This window comes from Phyllostomus hastatus, unplaced genomic scaffold, assembly GCF_019186645.2.
Source record: "Phyllostomus hastatus isolate PE091 unplaced genomic scaffold, TTU_PhHast_1.1 phas_contig_948, whole genome shotgun sequence".
Classification (NCBI taxonomy): Eukaryota; Metazoa; Chordata; class Mammalia; order Chiroptera; family Phyllostomidae; genus Phyllostomus; species Phyllostomus hastatus.
In genome coordinates this window covers 4982307-5005950 of record NW_025333993.1, presented here as the reverse complement: position 1 = coordinate 5005950, position 23644 = coordinate 4982307, and the positions used below count along the sequence as shown (strand labels likewise).

At 46.2% G+C, this 23644-nt stretch overlaps 1 protein-coding gene across 2 annotated transcripts; it reads left to right on the top strand.

Moving 5' to 3' along the window:
• The first annotated feature begins 7598 nt into the window (after window positions 1-7598).
• On the top strand, window positions 7599-17768 carry GET1 (guided entry of tail-anchored proteins factor 1). 2 transcript variants are annotated; one of them, XM_045852483.1, is made up of 5 exons: window positions 7599-7793; window positions 12664-12829; window positions 13629-13696; window positions 15340-15454; window positions 15570-16860. In XM_045852483.1, exons 1-5 carry the CDS (start codon window positions 7692-7694, stop codon window positions 15623-15625), a joined length of 507 nt encoding a protein of 168 aa, XP_045708439.1. In that variant the 5' UTR covers window positions 7599-7691; the 3' UTR covers window positions 15626-16860. The 2 variants fall into 2 exon arrangements, with proteins under 2 accessions (XP_045708439.1, XP_045708438.1); XM_045852482.1 differs by lacking the exon at window positions 15570-16860 and adding an exon at window positions 16874-17768 and having other exon boundaries at window positions 7600-7793.
• The last annotated feature ends 5876 nt before the right edge of the window (window positions 17769-23644 follow it).

Below are 23644 nucleotides of genomic sequence, written 5' to 3'. Positions count from 1 at the left end.
TAAAAAAAAAGATTTCTTTCTGAATCCCTTTTCAAAAGCATTGTAATTGTAATTTATATAGAATTCACTTTAGTGTTATTTTCTTTAAGGACAAAAATAGGAAAAAAGGGAATAGATTGTGACATTTTATTATAGTTAAAACAGATTTTCCTTTCTGTTCAGAGACACCAGATATAGCATACTTAGAAAAACAGCCCTGGCTGGTGTGGCTCAGTAGATTGAGTGCCACCCTGTGAACCAAAAGGTCGCCAGTTTGATTCCCAGTCAGGGCACATGCCTGGGTTGTGGCCCAGGTCCCCAGTAGGGGATGCGTGCAAGAGGCAACCATGCATTGATGTTTCCCCCACTTTCCCCCTCTCTTCCCCTCTCTCTAAAAAATAAAGTCTTTTAGACGAAAAGAAAAACAGAGAAGCCTTACATATTTTTTCTTGCTTATTGAGCCTAAGTATAACCAGTTGCATTTTGTGACTTATAGTCTTGATTGTCACATGGTTTTGCATTGCCTTCCTATTGCTAATATTGATCATATTTCATGTTGTAAAATGCCCTTTGCCCTTTTACTGGGGCCAGCCTATGCAATCAACTCAGTCTAACACTGTCTGTGAAATACCATAAATTTAGGTTTGATCTAAAAAAAAATTTTCTGGTCATCAAAATGCATCTGTTTAGGTGCATTTGTCCTGCAAAATGTCCTGTTAGGTGACCAGTAAAGTTCTTCTTGCCATCAATAGGCCTAAGAGAAGTGAGTGATCTCAGACTTGCATGCTAGTGTGTTTTACTTGTGTGCTTGTGTTGTCTACCCTCATTATTTTGGTGACCTTGTAAAACTTCCTGTGTAACGCTAGTAAGTTCATGGTGTGCGGGAGGCAGTGGGATCAGAAGGCTGCATTGGTGCCCTTTTTCTTTTGGAAATTTCTGACACCGATGCATTAATCTAGTTCACTTTTCCATGGATGTGAAGTGAAAAGAATGAAGTATATGAAATCATTCACTAACTGTCACATGCTCAACTCCCGCCTTAGCTCAGGCCCCCCTGTGTTTAATAGCACCTCATGCCACATTTCTGAAAAAAAGTTTTTAAATGGTGCATATACCATCATTATTTCATGCATAACACTCTTTTATTTTACATTATTTACTAACAATTGACTGAGTACCCATAAATCCATCTTCCGAGCTTGGACCTTAGGACACAGATAGTTACCTAGATAAACCTATGTGTCTGTTTTTAAGTACTTTTTTAAAAAATATATTTTATTGATTATGCTATTACAGTTGCCCCATTTCCCCCCCTTATTCCCCTCTGCCCTGCACACCCTCTTCCACCCACATTCCCCTCCTTTAGTTCATGTCCACGGGTCATACACGTAAGTTCTTTGGCTTTTACATTTCCCATACTATTCTTAACCTCCCCCTGTCTATTTTCTACCTACCATCTATGCTACTTATTCCCTGTACGTTTTCCCCCTTTCTCCCCCTACCACTCCCCTGTTGATAGCCTTCCATGTGATCTCTATTTCTGTGACTCTGTTCCTGTTCCAGTTGTTTGCTTAGGGTTTTTTGTTTGTTTGTTTGTTTTTGGCAGGGAGGCTCAGTTGTTAATAGTTGTGAGTTTGTTGTCATTTTACTGTTCACAGTTTTGATCTTCTTTTTCTTGGATATATCCCTTTAACATTTCACATATTAAGGGCTTGGTGATGATGAACTCCTGTAACTTGACCTTATCTGGGAAGCACTTTATCTAGCCTTCCATTCTAAATGATAGCTTTGCTGGATAGAGTAATCTTGGAGGTAGGTCCTTTCCCTTCCTGACTTGGAATACTTCTTTCCAACCCCTTCTTGCCTATAGCGTTTCTTTTGAGAAATCAGCTGATAGCCTAATGGGAACTGCTTTGTAGGTTACTGTCTCCTGTTCAGATTCTCTCCTTATCTGTAATCTTGGCTAATGTAATTATGGTGTGCCTGGGTGTGTGCTTCCTTGGGTCCAACTTCTTTGGGACTCTCTGACCTTCTTGGACTTTCTGGAAGTTTATTTCCTTTGCCAGATTGGGAAGTTCTCATTCATTATTTGTTCAAATAAGTGTTCAGTTTCTTGCTCTTCCTCTTCTCCTTCTGGCACCCCTATGATTCATATGTTGGAATGTTTAAAGGTGTCCCGGAGGTTCCTAAGCCTCTCCTCATTTTTTGAATTCTTGTTTCTTCATTCTGTTCTGGTTGAATGTTTATTTCTTCCTTCTGCTCCAAACCAATGAATTGAGTCCTGTTTTTCTTCCCTTCATTGTTGGTTCCCTGTACATTTTCCTTTATTTCACTCTTCATAGCCTTCACTTTTTCTTCTATTTTGTGACCATACTCATCCAATTCTGAGAGCATCCTGATTACCATTGTTTTGAACTGTGCATCTTCTTCACTTAGTTGTATTTTTTTCTGGAGCTTTGTTCTGTTCTTTCATTTGGGCCATATTTTTTTTTCTTTGTCTCAGTGCACCTGTTTTGTAGTGAGGGCAGAGTCTTAGGTTGTTCACCAGGGTGGGACAACCCAGGTCACTGTGTTGTGGCACTATATGTGGGGGAGGGGTCCAAGAGGGAACAATGTGGCCTGCTCAGCTCTCTGCCAGCTTTCAGTCACTTCCTCTGCTACCCACAAGCAAATTGGGCCCTTCTGGGCTGATTCCCTGGTGAGTGGGTTTGAGTACATTCCAGGACCCTGTGGGTCTCTCCAACAAACTCTCCTGTGAGGCTGGGAGTTTCTCCTACTCCAGCAACCCCATAGGTGTTTTCAGTAGGAGGTTTTGAGGCTTTATTTCCCCGAGCTGGAACTCTGGGTTGCGTGGTCTGTCTTGCTCCCCAGTTGTTCCCCCAGTTTATCTGCACGTGAATGTGGGACCGCCCACTATGCTGGCTACTGCCCTGCCACGAGCCCCTCCTACCAGTCTGGATGAATGTTTCTTCTTTAACTCCTTGGTTGTCAGACGTCCATATAGTTCAGTTTTCTGTGAGTTCTGATTGTTTTTTGTTTTAAAATTTGTTGTCTTTCTTTTGGTTGTGTGAGGAGGCACAGTTTGTCTACCTACGCCTCCATCTTGGCTGGAAGTCCTTAAGTACTTAAAAAAAAAAAGATTTTATCTGAGAGGGGGAGAGAGGGAGAAAAAGAGGGAGAGGAACCTTAATGTGTGAGAGATATATTGATCAGTTGCTTCTCACTTACCCCCAACTGGGGACCTCTTGCACCCAACCAGGGACCTGGTCTGCAACCCAGGCGTGTTTCCTGACTGGAAATCCACCCAGTGACCTTCTGGTTCCCAGGCTGCACTCAATCCACTGAGTCATACCAGCCAGAGCTCAAAGAACATTTTTAAGAGAATGAAAAGACAAGCCACAGACTGGGAGTAAATATTTGCAAAGCATATATCAGATAAAGGACTTGTATCCAGAATGAACTCAAAACTCTATCCAGTTCTAAGAGGGCAACTCAGTAAAAAGAGGGCAAAAGATTTGAACAGATACTTCATGAAGAAAGACATAAGCGTGACAAGCAAATGAAGGCCTGCTCAATATCAGTAGTCATTAGGGTGATATAGATAGAGCACAAAAGTCTAATGAGATACCACTATTCACCTGTTAGAATGACAAAAAGGTAAGAGACTTACATTGGATAGGGTATGGAGGAACTGGATTCAAACCCTGTTAGAATGTAAAATGGTAAACCACTTTGGAAATTAGGCCAACAGTTTCTTTAAAAGTTTTTGTTTATATTATTTTTAAGGGAAATGTATCTTCCAAATGATCAGTGTGATAAAAGACAAAGACCATGAAAATGTTCCAGATTAAAGGAGGCCAAAGAGACACGTCAATTAAATGCCATACCTGACCCTAGACTGGATCTTGTACTGGAGAGAAAAATGCCACAAAGGACATTATTCAGTCAACTCTCAAAACTGGAATGCAGATGGCAGCTGGATAGAAGTATCGAGCCGCCATTGACTTTACTGAGGTTGACAAATTACTGTGATTCTATAGGAGGATATTCTCAGCGATACCCTGGACGAGGGGAAGGAAACACGGCAGAGTGAACGGGCTACAATATTAAAGTAGACAAATCTAAATAAAGGGTGTGGGATGTTCTTGACGCCATTTTTACTTTTTGAGAGTTCTCTGTATGTTTGAAATTATTTTTTTAAAAAGCTAGTGTAAGGTACATTTCTGGCCCCAACCTCTGTGGCTTGGTTCGTTGGGCATCGTCCCTCAAAGGGAAAGGTTGCCGATTCTTTTCTGGGTCAGGGCACATGCCTGGGTTGCAGGTGTGTTCCGTGGTCAGGGTGCAGGAGGCAGCCCGTGATGTTTCTCTCACACATTGATGCTTCTCTCTTTCTCCCTCCCTTCCCCTTTCTCTAAAAATAAATAAAATAAAATCTTAGAGGTAAATTTCTGGACATAGTGCAGAGCTTGTAAACATTTGAGGCTTATTTTTATTTTCTAAAATAGTTTATTTATTTATTTTTAGAGAGCGGAAGGGAGAGAGAAAGAGAGGGAGAGAAACATCAATGTGTGGTTGCCTCTTGCCCGCCCTCCACCCCCCCTGACTATAAGGGGACCTGGCTGGCAACCCAGGCATGTGCCCTGACTGGGAACCAAACTGGTGACCCTTTGATTCACAGGCCAGCGCTCAATCCCCTGAGCGACACCAGCCAGGGCAAAATTTGAGGTTTCAATGAAGTAAATTGCACTCATAACAATAAGATTAATTTTGAAACTACTGAATTTTGCATATCCAGAAGGCTTAGCATAACAGAGACTAAAATAAAAATACTTTAAAGGTTATTCAGTTCTAGCAATTTTTTTTTCAAAAAATTGAGGTAAATTTACATAACATGCGGTTAACCATTTTAAGGGTTCAATCCAGGGGCATTTAGTATATTCTCAATGTTGTTCGACAACTGTCTAGCAAAATCAATAGTGCCACCTTTAAGTATAATTTAACATTTGAATTTAAAATTTTTGCATATTTTTAACAAGTTAAAAAACAGCAAAATAGTTCAAATGATGTTATATTTTTCTTTCTGATTAGCTCCTCACATGTACACACATACAATGCACATATGTGTGCACACTAAAGGAATGCTTGAATATGAATGCTTGAATATTCAGCTATGCTAGAACATGATTTGCCAAGAAACCTCATACTTCATTCCACATTAGCTGTCCTTGATCCTCAAACAGGCAGCCAACATATAGGTCAAATCCAGGGCTGGGACAGCTAACGAGCTATACGAAGGCTATAAAATTTGTGCATTCCAGGTAGCTGCCTGATTTTCCACTCACCGAAACAAACACTGCAGATTTCACTTAATTCACTCCGAAAGACGGTTAGTCTGCTCTTCGGCTCAACACTGTGTTCCTCTTCCTCCTCCTCCTCCTCATTTTCATTTGGTAAAATCAAGTGGGCAAAGGATAGGTAAATTCAGTTCCCTCTACGTTGATTCTTCTCTTTTTTCACCCTGATTGCAGTTTTGAGAATAGTTGAGGTCATCTTGTTTCACCTTGTATTTCAGTGCTGCATCTGGGTGTGTCTCAGTTCCCTCCCTCTCTCTCTCTCTCTCTCTCTCTCTCTCTCTCTCTCTCTCTCTCGCGTGCGTCCTCACCCAAGGACATATTTTCATTGTTTTAAGAGAGAGGGAGGGAGAGAAACATCGGTTGGTTGCCTCCCTTACCCATCGAGATCAGGAATCATATACCTGGACCTGGGATCAAGCCCACAACCCAGCTATGTGCCCTGACTGGGACTCAAACCCTCAGTCCTTTGGTTCCAGGACAATGCTCCAACTGCCTGAGCCATGCTGGCCAGGGTAACCCACTCAGTTCTGAGCACATCTCTGATTACTAGATCTAGACAGAGTCCTGTTGAGATATCTTGGCTTTCATATTTTCTTTCCACAAGTTAGTAGAAAAATTCAGCCTTCCACTGTGAGTGCTTTTTGAGACTGCCCAAAAGAGCAATAGGAGAGAGCTGTGTTATTCAAATTGGGTTGCACCTGAGGGCCAGATCACTGCTGCACAGTCAGGGACTTTTCTCTGGTGTTTTTGTTTTTGTTTGAATTTTTTTTCAGGGGGGGAGGTCAAATCCTTGCCTCACCAGGGATTGGTGGTACTCCTCCTGGGGATATGCAGTAGTGGTGTGGGGTGTGTGGTAGGGGTAGGGAACAGCTGAAACTCCTCTTTCGCCGGAAAGGCAGAAACGGAGGAGCTACCATCACTTTCCATGAGGTTGTTTCTTCCTGTAAATGCTAAATCTCCCGTGAGTAGAGGAGTCAGTGGCCAGGCTGCAGCTGTGGATGGTGCAGTCGGAGCGGAGGGCTGGGGAAGAGAGGCAGCCTCCAAGCCCGTCTTTTGTTGTGGCCAGTTCAGCATCCTCTACCAGCCGAGATGTGTTTTCATGGAAAGAATTTCCTTGCCTTTCCAGGGAGTATTAAGTAGTTCTGCTCCACGTGTTTTCTTGAAACAGAAATGTGTAGAGCCACAGTTCCGTGATTCATTTAAATTAGGTTTTAGTTCTCCGACTCCAACCACAGCAGAAGAGGCAGCTAGACATCTTTCACATGCTACATATAAATGTGAATTAGGATTCTTGTGTTGTTAATAACCCATCTCCAGCTAAATGTAGGTTAACTAGTTTATTACAGGCTCATCGTAAACAGTGCTTTTTAATTTATATTTATTTTTCAGGTGTGCAGTTTTGGAAATTGTTAAAATTTCTTATAGCGTTTAGTTTTGATGTAAAATACATTTTACATATAATTATTTACAAAACATTTGTTTTTACAGATATCTGCTACTACAATCATGGGAGTTTTCTATTTCTAGAAAGGTTTGCTTTATTTTTAATCCTCACCAGAGGACATATTTTCATTGCTTTTACAGGCAGCGAGGGAGGGAGAGAAACATTGGTGTGAAAGAGAAGTATCAGTTGGTTGCCTCCCCAGACACCTGGACTGGGGAATGAACTCACAACCCAGGCATGTGTCCTGATGGGGTACCATGAACCCACAATCTTTCTCTTAATGAAGGACACTCAAATCCACGAGTCACACCGGCCAGAGCTGGAAAGGTTTATTTTTATTTTATTTATTTTTTTAAAAGTGTCTTTAAAAAGATTTTATTTATTTTTAGAGAGGGGAAGGGAGGGAGTGAGAGAAACATCAATGTGTGGTGCCTCTTGTGGGCCCCTACTGGGGACCTGGACACCCCAGGCATGTGCCCTGACTGGGAACCCAACCGGTGACACTCTGGTTCGCAGGCTGGCGCTCAGTCCACTGAGCCCCACCAGCCAGGGCAAAGCGTAAAGGTCCACCGAGATTTAATTTAAATAAAAGTGAGTCGATTTAGCTAAAGTATTAATTACATAATAACACGCGCGATTTACAGATACACACAAACTAGGGACAGTAGTGGCCCAATCACCGGAGTTTGGAAAACAGGTCACACGGGAGTAGTGGCAGTGGGTGCAAGAAGGCTACGAAAACCCGGAAGGCCAAACAGGAAGCGTTAGCCGGGAACGAATGGAAAAGACCGCCCACTTCCGGGTTGGCGCAGCGGGTTTGGCCTCACTGCGCAGGCCCGGGCGCTGGCGCCGGCGTGGTCCCCATGGAGCCTCTGTAGCGGTGCTCTAGCCTCCAGCGAGTGGGAGAGTCAGGAATGAGCGCAGCGGAGGCCGACCACTGGGCGTGGCTGCTGGTGCTCAGCTTTGTGTTTGGATGCAATGTCCTCAGGATCCTCCTCCCGTCCTTCTCCTCCTTCGTAAGTGGCCTGACAGGGGTCTCAAAACTAGCTGCGTGGGGGCCGCATTGGGCCCCCAGAAGTGTCTTGGTTGGGACCTTCTCTGTTTTAAGAAATACATGCATACATGCATAGATGAATATAAATAAAAGATAAGAAAGAATTATCTGATAACCCTTGGCCACTTGTTTACGTGGCTGGGAGTTCATCGTGCCCCGCTGCAATGCACACTCATTTCTGTTATTTCTTGGTTTCTGGAAGCATCCCGCAGCGGATAGGGGGACAGTGCCTGGAGCAGCTCGGCGTCCAGAGTTTGCTGGAGGCCTCGGCCTTTCTCGCGGATAGTACCAGCTGTGGCAGGTCCCGGGAGACGGATCTCAGGGTGCAGAGCCCTCGTTCTGGGGGATGGGGCAGGGAAGTTGACAATGACGACCGAGCATCTCAGTGTTATGTGATGCTTTATGCAAGAGGGCAGTGGGCGCTGGGGAGCATTGTCTCAGCGGGGCGTTTTGCCAAGGCGAGAGTACATCCCCCCCCCCCCCCCCAGGTCCAGCTGTCACGCTGCTGTGAGAGGTGGACGTCATCCCATCTTCCTTTACCTCCCAGAGGGGGTAAAGTCATGCAGCTAGTAGTGGCTTTTGAATTGGAAGTTTGATCTTCGGTTTGTGATTTTTTGTAGTTCTGCTCCCCTGCTTACTGGAGCATGAATAGGGGTTCCCTGGCACATTTGGGAAGATAGATGTGTGTGCGGGGGAGGGGTGAGAAACTTAGGGAGCTGTTCCTGGGGGAAGGGCACCCTCTGCATGCCCACAAGGTAAATGAGAGGCTGTCTGACTCAGGTGGAGACCTCACAGATTGGGTGCTTGGATTGCAGCATTATTCCGGGCAATTCAGCTCTTCCTGCTTTTCTCTCCTGAAATAAACTAATTGCTAGGCAGGATCTCTACTTCTTTATGTTTTATTCTACCAGTGTTCATTGATTGCCTTTTTGTGTAAAGCTCTAATCTAGGGCTTTATTACACCTATTGTTCTGAGGCACAGAGACTTCTCTCTTGGGCCTGCATCTCCCCCTTCAGAATCTTTCCTGATGCTTCCTAGTCTTTAAGACGATGTACCAAGTCCTTAGTGTTAGGGTGGTCGGTGATGCGGCCTGTGAAAGGATTCACAAAGAGAAGAAAGTGTGGAGAGTAAAGTTTTTGTTTACTCTCCAAGAAAGGAGAGGGGCCTGGTGTGGAGAGATACACCCGCCCAGGGATGGGGACTTGGAGCTTTTATTGGATATCATTGGATTAAAAAAGGGTGGCCTTTGCTATCGTGTGGCCCTTGGGCTATTGGGGGCCTTGGAACAAGAGGCTGCAGTTTTTTCCAGTGTTATCTTTTGCCTGTGGCTGTAGGTTAGTCCTTACTTTCCAGTAACTTGCAGTCCTGGGGACGGAAGCTCGGAAGAAGAACATGGCAGTCACGTCTAACAAGGTCACAGGCCTGCTCAGCAAATGGTGCTGACTTTATCCTCTCATTTAGAATCGCATGAAGGACCATTGAAGAGCCTGCTCCTGCCCATCTTCTTTTTAAAAAAATTTTATGTATACATGAAATTTACCATTTTAACCCTTTTTAAGTGCACAGGTCAGTGGCATTAAGTACATTCATATCATTGGGCAGCCGTCACCACCATCCATCTCCAGAAAGTTTCCATCTTCCTAAACTGAAACTCTGCATTCATTGAACACTAACTCCCCATCCTTCCTCTTCCTGGCAGCCACCGTTCCACTTGCTGGCTCTATGGATTTGACTACTGTCCCTCTTATGAGTGGAATCATAGCATTTGTCCTTTTGTCACTGGCTTATTTCACTTAGCATAATGTCTTTAGGGTTCATCCTGGTTGTAGCATGTGTTTGGACTGCATTCCTTCTTTAGGGCTGCATATTAGGTCCGTTGTAGGTAGGTACTACATTTTGTTTATCTGTTCATCTTTCGATGGACATTGGGGTTGCTTCCACCTTTTGGCTCTTGAGAGTAATGCTGCTTGACTGTAGCAGGCGTGTCCAACCTTTTGGTGTCCCTGGGCTACAGTGGAAGAAGAAGAGTTGTCTTGGGCCACACATTAAATACATTGTGACATGTAATCACAAAAAAAATGCCAGTGTTTTAAGTAAATTTACCATTTTACTGTTGGGCTGCATTTACAGCCCCCTGGGCTGCATGTGGCCCGTGGGCCAGAGGTTTGACACCCCTGTTAGAGCATTGGTATACAAATATCTGTGCAAGCATGTTTTCACTTTTTTTTGGGTAAATACCCAGAAGTGGAATTGCTGGATCATAGGGTCATTTCACATTTAATTTTTTTGAGAAACTGCCATACTGTTTTTCACAGCAGCTGTATCATTGACTTCTTACCAGCTTTGCTTTGCACAAGAGTTGCAATTTCTCCACATTCTCCACCACTTGCCACTTTAGGTTGTTGCTTTGATAATAGCCATCCTAATAGATGCAAAGTGGTATATCACTGTGGTTTTGATTTGCATTTTTCCTAATGATTAGTGATGTGGAACATCATATCATGTTCCTCTAGCCATTTGTATCTGTTCTTCAGAGAAATAGCTATTCAAATTCTTTGCCCACTTTTAAATTGGGCACCAGGAGCTCTCCCCCAGGGGAAGGGCACCCTCTGTAGGCCCCCAGCAGGGGTGAGGGGCTGTTTCCCCACTGCCCCCTGAGTTGGGAGTTCTTTATACATACTGGCTACTAACTCCTTATTCAGTGTATGATTTGCAGATCTTGTCTTCCATTTCGTTTGTTTCCTGTCCATCTCTCTTGCAGTATCACCCCATTTTCCTATGTATCCTGTCCCATTTCACTTCATGTCGGAGCCACTTGCAACTAATCTCAATGCTCAGAGGCTGTGTTTTACATCCCCCTATGAGTTGTTTGTAATTTCTCACCAGCTGCAAGCTAAGTTGGAGTCTGTCTTTGGAGTTTGCCGGGAGCTAGAAGTAAGATCTGTCATCATCTCAGCCTCCTTCACCAAGCCTACTACACCAAACGCAGTCACAAGAGGTTATTGCTACAGTCTAGACATGGGGGCACTTGTGCCCTGTAAGGGTGGCTGTTCATGATGAAAGAGGGTTGGGTTTGACCTTGGACCGGTGTCACGTCCTGTGTTTCTTCTTATGGGCTGTAGACGCTTTCTAACCTCAAACCAGTTAGCGTTCTTAAACCTACTCCCCCTTGGTTGTAGCACTCTGTCGGGCTTGTGAGCCAGGGTCAAATGATCTTAGGCAGAGTACAGCCCCCATTGTTGGCGTTCAAAACTGGGAAGAGTAATAACGCAGTCTGCTGCGCCTGGTCACGGGGTGTGGGCTGAGGGTTGGGGAAAAGCTCTGAGGAATGCCCTGGTTCCTTGGAGGTAAAATGCTGCTCCTTCAGCACCGATAGAGGTGGTGCCACCGCAGGCCCTGGGCTGCGGGCCCACGTAGCAAAGCCTCCCTCCGGGAAAAAAGGGTGGGTTGGGGAGGAGCCACCCCCTGTACTTTAGACTGTGACCTTCTCGCAGTGTTTCTGATGTTTTCTGTCCAGCCGGAAGCAAGGGAGGGCTGCACACCCTCCGCCCCCCCGCCCCAGCCCACTGCCCCCCACCAGCGGGGCAGTCGGCTGGTCCCTGGGCCTGAGGCCCTTGAGGATACTAGAATCAGGAATCCTCTGCCCAGCTAAATCTTGCAATATCCCGGGAGAGAATTTCAGCAGAATACTGGGGTGCGGTGCGTGCTTGGATAAGGACACCCCAGTCCTTGATGTTGAGTTGGAATTTTCCCGAGAGATCTTCTTTCCCTTCAGGCTGGTCTCAGGACACACGGATGACACAGCCTTAATCATTTAGTAGGGGATCCAAGACTTTCTTTAGTCAAAGGAGGCCTGAATGGGGGGGGGGGCGGGGGGCGGTGACAAGGACTCTCCTTCTAGGCATGCGCTCTGCGTGGGGAGCAGGAGGCACACTGCGCAGGCGCCCCAGGACTGGCGTGGCAGAGGGCCGGGAGGGGCTCAGTGAGCGGTGTGCACTGCGCAGGCGCCCCAGAACTGCCACGGTGGAGGGTGGGGTGAGGGTGTTCAGCGAGCCGCATATACTGCGCATGCGCATCAGGTCCGGCATTGCAAAAAGTCGCTCCTCTTATCCTCGTTGTGTTCAGTTTATTTGGTCAATCCCTTATAATTACTCACCGACCGCCACCCCCGCTCCAGGGTGGATGCCCTCCTGCCCTACTTGGGCTCTGATACCGTGTTCGGCTGGGTACCCTCCTCTTACCGCGCATGCGCCCCTCACTCTGCTCGGGGCCCGACTCCCATGTCAGGTTGCCCTTTCTGGGAGATCCCCATGTCACGACACTCGGCTCTGACCACGCTCCTGCCCTCTCTCTCCCTGCCAGAGTGTCTCTGTACGAGAATGTCTTCCTCACTGTGCGCGGGCTCTGCATCGCCGTCACTGGCACTCTGCACCCCCTTCCTGCTTTGCCAACTTAGCTTATTTAGGACTGAATTCTTCAGGGAGGGAAGAAGCAGCATGGCCTGTGTACCCGAATGACAGCTCTGGGGTTGGAAATAGTTTTTATTTTATAATTACAATTTTACAGTTATAGTGAAAGATACATTTGTCCCATAGCAACCCATTGGCATGTCTGCAAAATAAAAAAATATAATGCGAATAGCGATTCAAATGGGAGCGAGTTTTTGTGGTTTTCGGGAGCAGGGCCAGGACAAGGCAGCGGAGGCTGCTATCTAGGAAAAGGGCAGCTTGTCCAGTTGAGAGAGGTAGGCAGCAGGTAGGACGGTGCGGGGTGGGAGGGAGACTGTTACCCCGAGGGGGAAGGCTCTGAGCCCAGCTGCCCACCCCACCAGATGTCCAGGGTGCTGCAGAAGGATGCGGAGCAGGAGTCTCAGATGAGAGCAGAGATCCAGGACATGAAGCAGGAGCTATCCACCGTCAACATGATGGACGAGTTCGCCAGATACGCCAGGCTGGAAAGGAAGATCAACAAGATGACAGATAAGCTCAAAACTCACGGTACTGTTCTCAACTGTGGCTTGGAAAGCTTCATGAGAGCCGATTCATAGAGAAGTCTCTATATAAAGATTCGTACAATATATGCACTGATTCTTGGATGTTCTACATGTTGACATAAACTTTTAAGTTGTGTAGGAGAAACCCAATAATAATGATTACTTTTTCTTCACTTGCTGGTGAACCTTTGCTTTCCAAACACGGAAACATCCAAGATACTCCTAGAGTTTCTTTAGAGCTGACGTCTTAGTTGTCATTTTCATATTCAGCACTTTTCTGAGAGAAGCCTAGAAAAAAAAATCGCCAAGTGGACTCTCAGGAGCTTTCTTGGTCCACTCTCTCGAAGTGCCCAGCAGTGTCCGTCTCTGAGAGCGGACTCGGGCTAGAGCTCGGGTCTTACTCATTTCGACGTTTGCCGCCGCCCCGACAGTCTGCTGTGATGAAGGTGATTTTCTCGGGGCGGGCTGTGCGCTGGGCGTGTGCACAGTGAGGGAGCTGTCTCCACGGCCAGTAGAACACGCAGAGGGGCCTGCCTAGGCCCGAGGCAAACCGGACTCCCTGATGGGCTAGTGTGCAGTGTGGGCCGGGGAATCGGGAGGACATTTAGTCCTGTTGCCAAGTGCGTTGGGAAAAGAATCTCTGATTTAGGGGAATAGCTTTAAGGCTTCCTTAAGATACTGTATTTTATATTTACATATGTGATTCGAAAATATTTTGTGAGGAAATAACATTTCTAGGTACTTGAATATTTTCTTCCCTTTTTAGGACTGATGTAATCGTTTCATCCTGGTTTTCCTTTCAGTGAAATCACGGACAGCTCAGCTGGCCAAGATCAAGTGGGTTATGAGTGTTGCCTTCTATATACTGCAAGTAAGTGTCCTCTTGTGTCACTGGGATCATTCAAGTTGGTAATGGACTTTGTCCCAGAGCCGTTTGGCCCGTGGAACCCAGGTCTGGGAATGCAGGTTTTTCCACCTTCAGCTGCTGTGCTGTGCTGCCAGCACGTCCCTCTGAACACCGTGTGGATTTATAAGTCAGACTAAAAGAAAGCCTTTCTCTGGACCAGCCCTGGTAGATACGGGGTACAGTAGGTACTGGGCGCCTTGGTCCTGAGGCACTGTCACTCTGATACGACATGGGTTTCTCAGGGGCTGGGGTGGAGTCCGAGGCCTCTCTGAGGTCTCCTCACTTGAGTGGGCATTCAGGGCCACAAAGGGGGCGGAAGACAACTGAGGAAACGCTGCTAGGGAGCGGAGGGAGGGGCGGCACTGCTGCTCCACCCACCGCAAACCCTGGCAGAGGGCCCCGTGCCCGTGGATGCCAGCATCAAGTGTGGGTGGGGTCTTCGCTGCATAGGGTCGACTTTGTCACCGATGAGCTGCATTTATCACAGCCTGGCTTCTCAGAGGAGATATTCCGTGAGAAAAGAACACCTGTGTTATGGGAGACCTTGGCTGATTTATCAGCTAATGTACTAGTGTGTGCAGTGGGCCCTCGAACCACATGGGTTTGAACTACACAGGTCCACCTATATGAGGATTTTTGAAAAATAAATATATTGGAAAGAATTTTGGAGATTTCAGGCAGTTTGACCAAAAAAGCCCTGACTGGTGTGGCTCAGCTGGGCGTTGTCCTGTAAACCAAAAGGTTGCTGGTTCGATTCCCAGTCAGAGCACATGCCTGGGTTGTAGGCCAGGTCCTGACTGGGGCACATGGAGAGGCAGCCAATCAATGTTACTCTCGCACATCAATGTTTCTTTCCTTCTCTTTTTCCCTCCTTCCCTCTCTGTCTCAAAATAAATGAACAATATCTTTTTAAAAACCCTCACAGATGAACCATGTGTAGCCTAGAAATATCAAAAATGTTAAGAAAAAAGTATGTCATAAATGCATAAAATGTATGTATGTATTTTCTCTTATGATTTTCTTTTTTTTCCTAAGATTTTATTTATTTATTTTTAGAGAGAGAAGGGAGGGAGATAGAGAGAGAGAGAGAGAAACATCAATGTGTGGTTGCTGGGGGTCATGGCCTGCAACCCAGGCATGTACCCTGACTAGGAATCGAACCTGCGACACTTTGGTTCGCAGCCCATGCTCAATCCACTGAGCTATGCCAGCCAAGGCGATTTTCTTAGTAACATTTCTTCAGCTCACTGTATTGTAAGAACACAATACTTACATAATAATAATAATACATATAACATATGTGTTGTTTCTGTTATTGGTAAGGCTTCCAGTCAATAGTAAGCTATTAGTGCTTACGTTTTGGAGGAGTCAGATGTTACACTGGGAGTTCTGACTGTGGGGTTGGTGCCCCTAACCCCTGTGTTGTTCAAGGGTCAGCTGTATATGTGATCGGTACCCGCTGGCTGCCAAGACTGGGTTGACAGGGCTCGAGGTCATCGACTGGAGAGTTTCCTTAGTTTGTTTCCATGTTTCCTCGTCTTTCTGTGATGACATGACTGGCCGCATGACTGGCAGGTCGTGTCCGCCCACCAGCAGTGTCTTTGCAGGCTGCCCTGATGGTCTCCCTCATCTGGAAGTATTACTCTGTGCCTGTGGCCGTGGTGCCGAGTAAATGGATAACTCCGCTGGACCGCCTGGTGGCATTTCCCACTAGAGTCGCAGGTAAGAGTCTTCCGGAACACGCAGTGGGAGAATACGGAGAGACAGACAAGGAGGAGTGTGGTAGAAAGAAGATGAAGTCAGCCTGACGTCGTCCACATCATTCGTTTCACCACAGAGCGGGGCTTTGGCCTCAGCCTCGCGAGGCTTGCGGCGAAGGAAGTGGAGACCTAAGAGGGGCCACTTGTCTGGTGACACCGGAATGTTCAGTGGCGGAGCCAGAGTCATCCCCGATCTGCTTCTGGAGTCTTAGCCCAGTGCCTGCAGGCTGGTAGCCCGTTCAGTCAAACCCCACGAGGGTCCCCAGATTCTGTGGCCTCTGGTCCGTTCCTGTGCGAGGTGAGGGCATTCATGGCTCTCGGCCTCCAGTGTTGAAAGATATAGTTTCTTTTGGATGGTAAAAGTAGTACGTGTCACTGTAGAGTGACTACAAATATATAAGACCAATAAAAAAATAATTTTTTTCTGTTTCTTTTTATACAGGGGTAGGCAAAAGTAGGCTTACAGTTGTGAGTATGTAAAGCACAGTTTATTCTTGTGTTATTATTTATTCTTGTATTACATATTTCTCCACATGAACAACTGTACTTTTGGCCACTCCTGTGTAGTTACAGTTGTCCAATTTTTTTGTCCCTTTTTACTTTATATTGTAAGCCTTCCATTGGTACAATATTGTATTGTATCAGTACACCTCTATTTATTAAGAAATTTTGAATAGTTGTTCTTTGTTTGGATGTGTCATGATTTACTGATTTCCCTGTGACAGAATATTTATTTAGATCCTGATTTTTTCTCCCAAGAGTAATGCTGCTGCACACGTCCTTGTCGGGCAGCCTCTGGCTGTGATCTGTGATCACGCTGGAGGTGAATTACCGCAGTACAAGGAACGACTGTTTCAGAGATCCCCGATGCAGCCACGCCCTCTCCCCTCCTCCCACTCCGCTTACTCACCGCTCAACCTCCAGGCAGTGCCGGGGGCAGGAGGCCACGCTCCCGGGCAGCCAGCAGGCCACTAGCCATTCTCGCAGCCTGTCTTCCTGTCTCATTGACCAGTGGGACAGGAACAGTGTGGGGAAACAGGCTTCATTTATAAAGCCTTTTGGAGAAAGGAAAAGAAATAGCCTCACAGAGGGGTCTCACAGTCTGTTGATATCATAAGTAATAAAGCATGTTTCTCAGGCAGGGAGGAGGCATTCAAACCAGTGCTCATTGTTCTGAGTAATTCCTGAGTAGTGAAGGCAGCCCCCTGAATCAATAGGAAGTGGGATGAATGAACCCACCAAATACAAACGTGGTCTTAGCCCAGCACTGCTCAAAGATAAGGGAGCTCCTCTCACTTCCTCTAAGTTACAGGCAGCGCAGGCCGGGAGTGTGGGCAGAACTCCTGGTGTGCTTTCTGATGTCGGATTTCTTCATTTTCAGGTGGTGTCGGGATTACCTGCTGGATCTTAGTGTGTAACAAAGTGGTGGCTATTGTGCTTCACCCTTTCAGCTGAGAAGGACCACAGATACGGCTCTGATGCTTTTAAAAATGGACTTGCGGTTAAAAGTCTGGCTTAACTGTGTTCTTGTTTTGCTATTTTTCTTTAAAGAGACAAAAGCACACAGGTTAGTTCTTCTGTCGAATGTGCTTGTTCTTGGACTTCACGCGAGATTCTCGTAAGAACGGCGAGGTGCGCGCCTGGCCCTGAGCCCGCTCAGCAGCAGAGCCGTGATGAGACGTCTGTGGCGTCACGGGCGGCGGCTGCGTGTTGTCACTCACGACTCGCACTCTCGGTGTGTTTTAAAGGTCACACTGCCAACTGGAAAGTCAGCCTCTTCTAATAACTTAAGTACTTCAAAGACTTCATATTATTTTTTAACCCGGGTGAGAAAGCAACTTACTTAAGGTCACTGGTGGGATTTGCAAATGTGTTTTTAACGTCATGCAGCGAGCGCTGTTAAGGAGTAACACTAACCGACAATGCCCGCGCTTTTCCTCTGGTTGGAATGTCCGTGGCCGAGCAGGCCTTTGGTAGGCGTTACCTACTTACTTGACGCTGTTAATTATTCATTTCCAGGTTTTATCATTGTATTCAGGAAACCATAATGCATTGTCTTGTACTTGATTTGTGTGTTTTGTTATTTAAAGCATTGCAAATGAAGTGTATTTTATAAGCATTTAATATTTATAGTCCATAGAATGGAACAAAGTTAAAAAAAAAAAAGCAGGAAGCCTGATGAATTAATTCATGGTTACATGTTTGACCCATAAAGTGTAATTCTGCTAAATACTTTTTAAAACACTTTTTTTCTAATTAAAATCCGTGCAAGTGCCTGTGTGACTCCCTTCTTTACGGCCGCTGTTTGCCATGACCAGTCTGTAACTGACAAGTAGCAGAGGGCTTTAACTGTTGACCGAGTGGGCCACGGCACCATCAAGCTAAATCCCGCCCCTGGTTTTTTAATTTTGTTTGTTCTGTTGCAGTTGTCCCAGTCTTTCCCCCTCTGCCCCCCTCCGCCCAGCCCACCCCGACTCCCACAGGCTGTGCCCACACCATTCCCTAGCTTTGAAAAGGTCATGCTTGTATCCCTGTGTCCCTAATGATCCGGCAAGGGGCTCTCTCCGATTCCTGCTGATGGTGCCGTGAAGAGACACCGTGCTGTGTCACTTCGGTTTGTCACCGCGGAGTGGGTGTCTGGTTGCCCCGATCGCTCAGACGGGCGCGGTAGCACGGTGACGTGGCCCTAAGAAAGGAGGCAGCACAGGGAACACAGCGTGTTTCTAGCAGACAGCCTCGTGGGGACTCAGTCACCACGCGGGGCACATCCTGGCCACCAGGGATGCGAAGCCAACCTGGGAGGCAGGTGGTGGCGGCACGAGGAAGTCGCAGGGTCCGGCGCCGCCCCGTTTGCAGGGAGCTACGGGCCTCAAGCGCGGGGCGGGGGGCGGGGCTGTGCAGTCGGCACTGTGCGGCGGCCAGGCGCGCATGCCCAGGGACGTCCTCGGAACACATCTGATGAGGTCTCCCTGACGAGACCCTCATCTGTCTCCCAAGGATACATTCTTTCAGTTAATGCTGCAATCCTGACAGATCTCACTGAGGCTAGAGGAACAGGTTTACAGCTCGCAGCCGTTCAGGCTTTCTGTGTACACTAGTAGTTAATGAAGAGCATGGTCAATAGGGGAAATTTGAATGTCGGTCATATTTCACGTCTTTGTGGTTTTTCAAAAGCTATTTGTTTTTAAATAAATAAATGTGGTCCTGAGTTCAAAAGATACAGAAAGGGATGAAATGAGAGGTATGTGTTTTCCTGACCCTTGTACTGATACGTTGCCCAAGTCTCCAGTTTCTCACTGTTACCCGTTTCTTGTGATTCTTCCGATGATGTTCCACACAGTTATGGATGTTGATATGTGTGCTTTTAAAATAAAATTCTTTTTGAATGATAAAAGTAGTACCTAAAAAAATAACTGTCTCCTGCCTTTTTAAAAAAAATCCTACTTGGAATGTATAGGAAAGGAGCGAGGAAGCAAGGTCTCCCCCCCCGCCCCATTCCACAGACCTGGGATTACTGGCGTTAACATTTGCATGTTTATATTTATTTATGGATGGCTATAGGCTTGTGTTTCTATTAAAAATACTGGGCATAGTTTATAGGTTATGAAAAGAGACATCTGTTTGATTTAAAACACCTAAAGCTGTCTTCATGCCAATTGTGTTTGCTTTTTTTTTAAATTTTATTTATTATTTTTAGAGAGAGGGGAAGGGAAAGAGAAAGAGAGGAAGAGAAACATCGTGTGTGGTTGCCTCTTACATGGCCCCCACTAGGGACCTGGCCTGCAACCCAGGCACGTGCCCCGACTGGGAATCGAACCGGCGACCCTTTGGTTTGCAGCCCTCGCCCAATCCACTGAGCGACACCAGCCAGGGCTCTGCTTGCTTTCTATTGAATATTTACAGTAAATCAAGCAGGGAAGTCTTTTAAGAGGCACACCCACAGTCATTTGTTGCATGGGGCTAATAGGATGCTCTCGTTGCCGGCACAGCTGGGTGAAGTGCTAGTCAGACGAGTTCTCTCTCCCCTGACCTGGCTCGGCTCTTGGGCTCCCGTGATTTTTCTTACTCAGCTGCAGCTGTACGTGAGGACAGTGTGCGTGAGTGCCGACCTTCCCCTCCCATCTCTGTGTGTTGTGGCGGACCTTTGAGATTGTTTATAAAGCCACCCCCGACCCTCTTAGATGACAGTGATTTCCTTTTTCTTCTCTCAGTCTGACCATTGTAAGTGTTATCTATGTGGCCAATATGTCAGCTGATTGGTGTTCGCTGTTGTGTGATTTTGTTTCTACTGTTAGATACTTTTTATGTGATAAAGGGTTTTCTTTCCAGCAACACTGCAAGTGCCTTTAGGGCCACAGACTGTTCCTTGTGCTTTTATAAATACCCCTCCTAACATGTCTTAAGCCAATACTCAGTAATATTTAATTTTTAAAAAATCACATAATGGTTTCCCACGAGGGCCATGTATGCCTTTTACATACACTGTATTTTCTTTGTAGTTGGGGTGTCACCAATGAACAGTTACTAGGAGAATTTTCTAGGGTGCTGTTCTCTTGCAAGCCCTTCAGTGATGCCACCGGATTCAAAGCTGTGTGGGTGGGGAGTCCGCACAGCACGCAGATCCCGGGGCAGGTGGCTCCTCCTCCCCCAGCTCGCCGCTCCGGCGTGTGCGGGTCAGCCTCGCTGCCGTGTGTTTGGAAGGTCGTCTGCGCCTGTCTTTCGGCAGTGGCTGTTCCCTGCCAGTGAGTTCAGTCTCAGTGGAATGACTGTTACGTGGCTTTTGCCAATATTTCTGTGGTTGCTTGTGCTTTGGGGATCATCTAACAATCCATTGCCAGGTCCAAGGCCACCCAGATGTATGCCTCTGTTTTGTAAGAGTTTCATAGTCTTCGTTTTTACATTTAGGTCTCTGATCCATTTTGAGTCCATTCTCGTATACAGAGTGAGGTAGGGGTTCACCTTTATTCTTCTGTATGTGGATATCCAGTCATTTAAGCACCGTTGAAGAACCTATTCCCCACTGAGTGGTCTTGGCCACCTTGTCAAAAATCAGTTGACTAGACACACGGGTTTATTTCTGGACTCTCAGTTCGGTTTTATCTATCTCCATGTCCATCCTTACATCGGTACCACAGGGTTCAATTACTGTTGCTTTGGAGTAACTTTTGAAACTGGGAAGTGTGAATCCTCCAACAGCGTTCTCCAATTTACAGATTGTTTAGGCTAGCCCTTGCGATGCCATGTGTGTTTTAGAATTGGCTTGTCAGTTTCCACGAAGAAGTTAGCAGGGGTTCTGACAGGGATTGTATCGAGTCTGTAGATCAGTTTGGGAGTGATGTCATCTTAACGGCATGAAGTCTTCCAATCCGCGAACATGGATGTCTTTCCATTTATTTTGATCTTGTTTAATTTTAGTTTTTAGATGATTACTTTTGTAATTCTTTTGTTAAATTTATTCACAAACATTTTATTCTTTATTTTGGATCAGATTAAGATCTAAGTTATTTATTTTTTGAATATACGATGGTAAAAACTGGCCTTTTTCATTTTGGAAGATTTTTTTAGCTCCTGATTTCAATTTCTTTAACGGTAGTAGGGATATTCAGTTTCACATTTCTTCTTGAGTCACATTAGGCATATTAGTGTAGGGATTTATCCATTTCTTCTCAACTTTCAAATATAGTGGGATAAAATTTTGGCCAATGCTCCAGATGTGACAGAAAATGTAAAATTTGAAGTTGTTGGGTGTGGTCTTTTGTGTATGTCTGCTAGGTCAGAGCAATCTATCAGTCGTCGTATTCAAGTAAGCCACCCATTACTGAGAGAGGTATGTGAAGGCTCACACCATGACTTCGACTTGTAGTTCTGTCAGTTTTTGCTTCATTTGTATTTTTATTCATTCCACTCTCTCTGTTTCCTTTTTCCTCCTTGCTTGCCGTTTTAGGAAAACCTACTGTTCTTTCCTTCTGTGTGTCTCCTTCACTACTCACACAGCTCCCACACTTCTGACACTTCTGGTCACAGGCCATGGGGGCGGGGGGTTGGTTTAGCCCACAGCAAGCAGTGCTCTGCCACGCCAGCTGGGTGCCCAGCAACGTAACTATTCTGACACCGTCTACCTGGAGAGCGCGTCAGGTCGCGCAGGGCAGGGGCTCAGTCCCACAGGGCTGCCCTGCGTCAGGTGCTACCTGCAATTCGGGTTGTCCCCTGTGCTTCTGACCGACCAGCTATAGATCAGAGGTCCCCTGGAGCCCTCCTCAGGTTCAGTTAATTGGCTAGAGCAAACTCTAGGACTCAAGTTCGCTTTCCGTTTACCAGTTCATTATGCGAGAATGCGATCGGGGATCCAGGGGAACGTGCAGATGGAGGAGATGGGGGGAAGCACCACTATCCCGCCGTCTCCGGGTGCTCCCCAACCGGAAGCTCCACGAAGACACAGTCCCACGGTCCGTCTCCAACCCCAAGTTCCGCACCCCCTCCCTTCTCAAGGGGCGGGGGCGGGGCCACAGAGTCCCAGCTTCTCCCCGAGGCTCCGGTCTTTCTGGGGACCAGCCCCGTCCTGGGACCACCCAGGTGTCCACCCAGAGCTGCCTCATCGGGACAGAAGACACTCTGCCACCCCAGGAAGTGCTAGGGCTTCAGGGGCCCGTGTCAGGACCTGGGGGCAGAGAGCAACTTCTGTTTTTCATCATCTTACAATTGCCTTTGGTTTTTTCACACCCTTCTCCACCTTATATTTTGAAGTTGATTCTTTTTTTAGTGCTTACACTAGAAAATCTACCAATGCTCTCCTCTTCAGCAGCGTAAGGCTCATAACCCATTAACTTCAGTGCTTCCCTTGTCACATTCCCTTGTGATATATATACGTATATGTGTGTACATAAATGATACTTCAGCTGTATCTTAACTTCTTGTAACCCCACAGGAGAAGGATGCACAAAGCAATAACACTTGTTTACATCCTTGGTTAGGTTTATTCCTAGGTGTTTTATTCTTTTCGAAGCAATTGTGAATGAGATTGTTGTCTTAATTTCCCTTTCTTTTAGTTCATTATTGGCATATAAAAATGCAACTGATTTCTGAATGTTAATTTTGGATCCTGCTATTTTGCCAATTTATCATTTCTAGTAGACACTTGTTTAGAATTACACATTTACTGCTCTCTCCTATGAGACCCTGTATTTCAAATCACTTTCCCTCTGCTTGACTTTTATCTGTGGAGATGGGGGTTCACAGGCTGCTCCGTGCAAAAGCAGGCAGCAGGCTGGCCTCAGCCCCCAGGCTGTGGTTTGTTGATGTGCCCACTTGTTTTCATGTTGTCTCTTTTCACGTTACAATGGAGGGGTAGTTGCGACAGAGGGTTTATCTCCTGTGAAGCCTAAAGTATTTACTCTCTGGTCCTTTACAGAAAAAGTTTGCTGATCTTTGCTTTCCAGTTTCCTTTAGTGAAGTGCTAATGCTGGCCATCTCTGTTTTTGGTTCTCTGAAAATGTGTCCGTTTCTTCCTTATTCTTGATCGCTTCTGAGGGTATGCATTCCAGGATAATAGCCCCACCGTGCTAAAAGTTCAGTTCCACTGTTTTCTGCCTTCCGTGGTTGCCGCCGAGAAGTGCAGCTGTTGCTTTGATGAGAAGCCGCCTTTGGCTATGTGATTGCTTTTAAGATCTTTTCTCTTTGTTTCTGGTGCCTGGCAGTTTCATGGTGATCTAGCTGGGTGTGAATTTCTCTTTATTTCAATGTCTGTTTATTTTCCTGGGCGTTTATTGTGCTTTCTAAAACATTGGATTGAAATCTGTTGCCAGTTCTGGGAAGTTTTCGGCTTTGTTTAGATACTGAGCCCTGCTCCGTTCTGTCTTCCCTGTCCTTGGGAAATGGAGTGGATGTTGTTAAACCTTCCGCTCTGTTTGTGTCTGCTAACCTGCCTCCCCTATTTTCCTCTCTGTCTCTCAGCGCTTTGACGCTGATCAGTTCTTCAGGTCTGTCTTTTCTTCTCTGCATGCTGGTCTCATCAGCTCCTCAGCCTGTGTGTCAATTTAAACTATTATGTCTTTGAGTTCTTTGTCACATATGCTGAGTTCTTGTTCTTTTTATTCACACTTGTTGGGAACTGGCCTGCCTGGTTTCAGAAGCTGTAACCCCCCACGGCTAAGGC